The following is a 7,762-nucleotide window of genomic DNA, read 5'->3' as shown; positions in this document are numbered from 1 at the left end:
AATAGGCCACCTGAGTAGTTTTCAAAAAAATATTAGTTATTTTTTTTCTCTTATACACATCTTTTTATTAGTCTCGAAGGTTTACTACTCTAAACATGGATCCAAACACCCTCTAAACATGAGCAATGGAGACCGAGTGGTCAGTGCCGGCGTGACTGGCTGCTTACGAGCTTTGATGTTGTCTGAATGTAATAGGCCACCTGAGTAGTTTTTAAAAAAATATTAGTTATTTTTTTTCTCTTATACACATCTTTTTATTAGTCTCGAAGGTTTACTACTCTTATCTTCGGATGTGTGTGTGTGTGGATGTGGTTGTGTCGTCGTACGAGCGTGTTGTGCTGCGTGTTCCTGGGACGGAGGAGGGAGAGACAAAGGCTGTGTTGGAAGAATGTTGAGCCCCTCGTTTTAATCGAATAAAATAAGGGGTCCCGGAGGTTGACACACGGGGGACGAGGGTGACCGCTCATCATCCGCCCACACACGCGCAGCCTCCATCCACACGTTGCCATTGCGCCCCCAGGCCAGAATTTATTTCGTAACGAGAAGAAAAGCATCGTCTCATCCATCCTCCCACTTCACCACCACAGAAAAACCGGACGCAACCACCCGAAAGTTAAACCAAACCAGCCTCGCACCCGAATAGCCCGAACGGTCAGCAGCGCAGCCACTCATCAGCCACGAAGAAAGCAGGAGCGCGACGCGGGCCGCACCGCAGCCATGAGCGCCGCGGAGCACAAGGACATGGAGATCGCCGTCGCCAAGAGGCGGCGGGACGGCAAGGAGCCCGCGGAGGAGGAGCCGCTGGCGGCGCTGGCGGACGACGTGCTGCTGCAGATCCTGGGCCGCCTCGAGGGGGACCCGCGCGACTGGGCGCGCGCGTCCTGCGCGTCCCCGCGCCTCGCCGCGCTCCTCCGTGCCGCCTGCTTCCCGCCGCGCCTCTCCCGGGCGCTCCCCGCCGAGCTGCTCCCCGCGGACGGGGCGCCCGCCGCGTGGGCCGCGCTCCACAAGATGTCCGTCTGCTGCCCCGGCCTCCTCCGCGCCGGGATCCTCCTCGAGCCCACCGACGACTTCGGCCTCGAGCTCGACATCGGCCCCGACCTCACCGTCCCCGCCTCCTCGTCATCCTCCTCCCTCGAGCCCACGGCCACCTCCTCGCTTCAACCGCCCAAGACCGCAGAGCCTGCGCAGAAACCCAGCGACGGCACACTGGCCGCCGCGGACGCCGCCGCGTGGTCCCTCTACGATGACCTGTACCTGGACGCGGCCTACGACTGCTCCGAGACGCAGGTCGCCGCCGCGCCCGGGCCGGCCGCGGAGGCAGAGGAGGAGAAGCCACCGGCAGCCAATGCCGTCCGGCGCGGCGTGGTGTCTGGTACCCGCCGGCGGCCGCGGCGGTGGCTGGGCCCCGTGGGCGCGCACCTGGCGTCGGGGTCCTGGACGCTGAGCCGCGAGCAGGGCAACAAGCTGCTGGCCAGCCGGTTCCGCGGCGACCGGCTGTACATCTGCGAGTGGCCCGGGTGCGTGCACGCCGAGGAGCGGCGCAAGTACATGGTGTTCCGCGGCGTGTTCCAGGACTTCGCGCGCTCCCAGGTGCGGCGCGCGCTCCGGGACACGCGGCGCCCCACCGTGGCCGTGGACTGCGCCTTCTGCGGCTGCACGGAGGCGTGGGACCTCTACTCCGCCTTCTGCCTCCGCAGCTTCCACGGGTACCACGACGACGGCGAGCCTGTCGTGCGCGCCTACGTCTGCGAGAACGGCCACGTCGCCGGCGCCTGGACCGAGCGCCCGCTCTACTCCTGACTGCTTGCTCCGGTCCAATGGCGACGACATGACAGGCATGCCGCGCTCCGCCATCGTTAAATCCATCGCCAAGCATGCCTCGCACGTTCTTATGATAAGTTCGGTGCGTACATAGCCGCGATGTGGATCTCGGCGAGCTCCGAGGTCATGCATGCGTGAGTGATGTATCTTTTCTCCTGTGTTTTTTTTCCATCCGATGTAACCCTGGCTGATGCTTAGCATAAAGAAGAATGAAAGAGGGATTTTTTACATTCTTTGCTTCCTTGAGTGGAATTCGGAAGTTCATCCTTGTTGCATGCTGCTGGTTTTTGAATCCTCGCCTTTGTGATTATCTTAAGCCACAACTTGCAAGCTAGGGCTAGCATCAAGAAGATCCATGCTTGTCAGAGATTGCCAATATGATAATCGAAACTACCGAAAAAAGAAGTTCTAGTGTGTCTGTGCGTGTACGATTGATACTCACTCCATCCCCATTTGGCAATTGGCACTGATCCTGTGGGATTGCGTGGGATTCCTCACCAGAAGCAATAACAAAATATGTAAAGTTCCCCTTGACAACCACTGCTTCCATGCAACTAAGTGAGTAAGTTAATATCCCTTTTGCCATCACGTGGTGCCCCGACATCCACTCCGTATTGTTTATCCGCGTTAACGAGCTCTCCGACTCGGTCACCATCCAAGCGGCAGATGCTAACGCCCTGTTTTTTTTAAAAAATTCTAAGATATTTTAGTCCCAACTAAAAAGTGACTAGTCCCTATTCATTTATTTTCAGGGACTAGAGGTCATTAAATGACATGCAAAAAGTCCATGTTATCTCTAGTAATGTACTAGAAGTTATTAAATAACGTGCTAAAAGTAGGATACTCTTGTAAAAAGTATCAAAAAAGTCTCAAAAGACCCTCCTATAGGGACTTCTTCCTTTAGTCCAAAATACCCTCTTTTAATCCCTCATGTTTCTTTCAAGTCCCTACAGCAAAAAGTCTCTGTAAAGAAACACCCCCTAAGTCACCTGTTGGATCGTATCGTATGGACCATAGCGAGGAGGAGATATGACATATTGTACGAGCTTTCTGTGGCCATTCGTCATCCATTAATTTGCTGGCGGATATTTGATTCATTGCTTTTCTGAGGTTTCTTGTAGCAAATTGCAGCTTAGCCTCCCATTGATAGAGTGAGTCTACTTAGGCAGCCGGTGGGAGGAAAGAATTGCGCTGTAGTAAAGTGCAAGGATACCTATCTATCTATCTATCTAAAAATACACTAAGGCTGTGTGTGGTTAAGCTTTTTCATCAACTTCGGCTTTTCAGTTTTTGAGAATTTGTAGTTTTTCTAGTGTAAATTCTACAGCTCGTATCCCAACTTCTCAACTTCTAAACCGACCACTTTTGGTTGTCCCCTTAAAGTTGAATGTTATTTATGCACCAATGCCACTACCAAGTGATACCCCTTCGATCTGTTTTATCAAACCCCTTCGTAGGACACGCACAACATAAGCTTTGAGCCACCGCACCAGGCGCTAGGGTTGGCCTCCGCGCCGCCACCCCTCCGATGCACCAAAGTTTCTTCCACCTCATCCCCTCTACTCCACCCTCTCTTCTCCCCATACTCCTTCCTCCCAACTTCCTTTCCCTCCCTCCTCCCTCCATCATCCGCTCTCTCCCTTCCTTCCCGTGTTCGACAACCCTGGTCCGGCGGCACCGACGCGTCGGTCCTCCGTTCTCCTCCTCCCCTACTCCCTCCTCCCTCCTCCCTCCTACTCCTTCCTCCCACCTCCCTTTTCCTCCCTCAATCTAATGATGTTTGGTCTGATGTAAAGTAACACATATTCAGTAAAATTTTCTGTGTATTTTTTAGGCTTTGAGCTTGTACTTGAATTAGATAACATCTCATTTTCTATACATTATTAATTACCTAATGAAAAGTGTGTTCTTGGTCATTGCTATTGGAAACATAATTCCTTCATTGTTGGTACAAAGTATTTTCTTGAAGAAGCTTCAGTTTTGACCTCTTGTGCACCTGAAGAAAGCACGCATTGCTGGAAGCTAGGAGATCACCAACAACTTTATAGTGTTTAGTAGTTGAGCAGATTATGGACATGCTCATGTTGTCTTCCCTTTGGCTAATTGGATCTAGATTTTTTATCTTGTCTTTGGCTCACTTGGATCTAGTTAATTTTTTGTCTTGCCTTTGGTTCAATTGGATCCTGAGCTACATTGCATTTGGTTCCCAAAATGGTCATTTATATGTCAAATTATATTACAGATCAGTGTTAATGGTAATTTATATGTCAAATTGTATTACAGATCAGTGTTTTACGGCCAATGAAGATGTAAATAGTTTATCAGGTCCTGAGGGCATTACAGACAATTCACAGTTGAATCTACAGTTTCAGAGTTGTTTCAACCAAACAACTTTCAGCTTTTCCACAATTGAAAGTTCACAGCAGCTTTCTCACAGCTCACAGCTCACCGCAACCTTTTCAGAATCTGCAACTCAACCAAACACATCCTAAGCTTCCAAATTTTGAAACTCTATCTCGTTCAATTGAGACATTTAATTTCGGATTTGGTTCATGATTTTAACTGGGTCAACGACTTGGATTGGTTCATCATGTTTTTTGAATTAATTGAGGTCTTCAATTTCGGATTTGGTTCACAATTTTCACCGCATCAATGATTTCCGTTGAGATCTCCAATTCTGAATTTCGTTCATGATTTTGAAACTAGTCAATGATTTCTCAAATCAAGCGGCAATAACCAACCTACGAAAATAGACGAGTCCAACACATTTCTTATGAATGTAGAAATATGGACATTTCAAAGAAGAAGAAAATCCCAATACATTCCGGACAAAAGATATGCTTGATTTGCGGATAGCTTTAATGATACAAATTAAATGGTGTTTCCATCTCAAAAAATAAAACAAATAGATGCTGCATCAATTCCAGAAATTGCATATAGCAATAAACAAATCTACAAATTTTTAAGAACCCTGTGAGTAGGCTAATAGGGCCCTTCCTCGCACTAGATGCCACAAGCATAACTGGTATACAACTTATGTGCTTATTAGAGCGTCTACATCCGGATTTAACAAATTTGATGCTTTAAATGCCTGTGGACGTGTGTGGCTGGATGTGTTCGTTTTGAGTCGTTATTTGTTCGTCTATGCAGTCACGCTGTCCATTTTCTTTCTCATATGTCCGATCAATTGCACACGATCGGTGGAGATGAAGAGGGAGAAAGAAAAGAATGAATAAAGAAAAATAAAAGGTTGTCCAAGATGAGTCGTATCCTACGTAGCGGACTAACCGGGCGCGTCCACGAGCCCTTGTATTCTCCCTACATTTGCCCTCAATATAAGGGTTCATAGACAACCCAAGCATATAGAGAGGAAGGATGAGAGTTTGGTTCGGTCATTTTGTTTTCTCTCTCCTATGTGATGACCGACGAGACGCTTCTATGATTTTGGGGAGGATTTGAAGATGTCGTATATGAATGCTCTTTGTCTAGCCTTGCAAGCAATGGACTAATGATCCTTTACTCTTTCTTTCTCAAAAGAATAAGTATTCAAACCCAAATAAAGACGAGAACCAAGAAGAGATGGTGAAGTGGTAGAGGGAGGGAAACCACGAAGCACATCATATCCCCATCCGACCCGACCCCTCTGCTTTTCACTTAACATGCATCGATAGGCGAGATAGCACAGTCGGCAGGTTGTAGCAATGGAAGCAATGAATGGATAAGTTTTGTAACCATTTGGGAAGGAGAATGGGAATTTGTCCAAGAAATTTTATGGAGGGATTAGACGTGGGAAGTAGATTTTTTACTTCCACTCCCTTGTTTGTTATATGATGGGAATTTGCGTGGGATAAGACTGTGCCCACGAGTTAATAGATACCCCATGGAAAGAAACAGTGGAAATTGACTTCTTCAACTTCCATTCTCCTTCTCCCTTAAACTCCTATTCCTCATATCTAATTCCCATGAACCAAAGATGATGTGAGTGTAATTTAATACAGTGTATCAATTTTGCAAGTGTACAAGAGTACCTTGCCAGACTAGAGTGATTTCCTTCCGAAAACAATACAAGCGTGTAGATGCGTTTATCTTTTATGGGTGTATTTGAAAGAAATGCGATAATCCAAATTTGGCCTTATACACTTTTAATTGCGGTTGGCTATGTGCTACTCATCTTTATTTACGCATAAAATGGCAGCAAGAGAAATACTAGGGCATGTCCAACATCGATCCACTAACCGCCCATATCCTTTTGGACGTAGCTATCACGACACCGCAAGCCATTCCGCGTCGCCCCTTACCGGTCCGCTAAGCAGTACAAACCATAATTTTCCCGCAAAAAGGAACCAAACCAAGGGGTCTTTGCGAGAGTTCAGACACAAGACACGTAGGACTTCGATAACCCAGGTCGACCCAAAACTAAGGCGGAGCCCCCGCTTTTGTTGGTGGCTGCAGTATTTCCACGACAAAACCCCCCACTTTTTATTCCATCCCGCCGCTGTCCACCAAATTCCCGCCCTTTCCCACTCTCTTCTTCCCTCTCTGAGGGATCACTAGAAGGGATGTCTAGAGGGGGTGGGGTGAATAGACTACTTGATAAATTAAAACCTAGCCTTTTCCCAATTTTAATTGTTGGTAGATTTTAGCATTTAGAATAGGTCATACACATCCTACACATGCAACTCTACGAGTATAACACTAGAAAGTAAAGACATGGATGTGTAAAGTAAGTAGTAGAGTTTAGGAAGATCAAACACAAAGATGGACACGGCGACTTTTGGTGTGGTTCCTATATGTGGTGCTATCGTACGTCCACATTGATGGAGACTTCAACCCACGGAGGATAACAGCCGTGCGAGTCCACGAAGGGCTCAACCCACGGAGGGTCCACGGAGAAGCAACCTTGTCTATTCCATCATGGCTTACGTCCACGAAGGACTAGCCTCACTCGGGGTAGATCTTCACGAAGTAAGAGATCTCCTTGCGTGTACAAACTTCTTGGTTCAACTCCACAACATGAAGTAGGAGGCTCCCAAGCGACACCTAACCATTCTAAGAGACACCACCCTCCAAAAGGCAATAGATGCGATAGTACGATGAACTCCTTGATCTTGTGCTTCAAAAGATAGTCTCTTCAACACTCAATCACTCTCTCACAGATTTGGCATGGGTAGAAGAGATTGATTCGGTAGAAATCAACTTTGGGAGGCTAGAAATCAATATTCATATAGTAGGAATGGTATATCTTGATCTCAATACATGAGTAGGTAGCTCTCTCTTAGAAATATCGATATGGAAAGTGTATGTGTGTTCTGAGTGCTTCCTCTACGAATGAGAGGTGGTCGATGGGTATATATAGGCATCTCCAAACATCGAACCATTACAACATTATTGCCCAACTCGGTGAAACCAAAGTGGAACTCGGTGACACCGATTTGCACAAAATGTGACAACTTTTTAAATCTCAGTGAGACCGATATAGGAATCTCGATGGTACTGATATGTGTGACCTAGGGAAGTTTCCAAATCTCCGTGAGACTGATTCCAAGACTCGGAATTTCTGATTCTTGAAAACGACATACTAGAATTTGGTCACGGGTTTCGATGGCACCGAAAGGAATGTTGGTGGTACCGGGACTCTAGGGTTTTCCAAAGGTTCTGTCTGGTGGAAAATCGGCATGGCCGAGTGGAAAATCTTGGTGGCACCGATTTTGTTGTTTAGGTTTTGCACAGAGAACTTTTATGGGAGAATGGCTGAGTATTTTTGGTGACTATCACTTGAGCATCCAATTCATCATAGATACCTCACCCCCTTTTAATAGTATTGGCTTTCCTATAGACTCAAATGTGATTTCTCACAAATATAAAATGCAGAGTCTTGTAGCTTGAAGCTTGACCAATCCTATTCCTTTCCTTGTATCCATGGGTTCTCCACACAATCCTT

The 7,762-nt window shown here is 47.3% G+C and overlaps 1 protein-coding gene across 1 annotated transcript; it reads left to right on the top strand.

The window, feature by feature from the left end:
• Window positions 1-510: 510 nt before the first annotated feature.
• Window positions 511-2,049, top strand: LOC123412183 (phytochrome A-associated F-box protein). The gene has a single exon (XM_045105124.1). The coding sequence runs from the start codon at window positions 718-720 to the stop codon at window positions 1,798-1,800; it is 1,083 nt and encodes a 360-aa protein (XP_044961059.1). The 5' UTR covers window positions 511-717; the 3' UTR covers window positions 1,801-2,049.
• Window positions 2,050-7,762: the final 5,713 nt, after the last annotated feature.

This window comes from Hordeum vulgare, chromosome 1H (assembly GCF_904849725.1).
Source record: "Hordeum vulgare subsp. vulgare chromosome 1H, MorexV3_pseudomolecules_assembly, whole genome shotgun sequence".
Taxonomy (NCBI): domain Eukaryota; kingdom Viridiplantae; phylum Streptophyta; class Magnoliopsida; order Poales; family Poaceae; genus Hordeum; species Hordeum vulgare.
The sequence above is the reverse complement of the archived record's forward strand: the minus strand, read 5'-3'. Positions and strand labels throughout refer to the sequence as shown.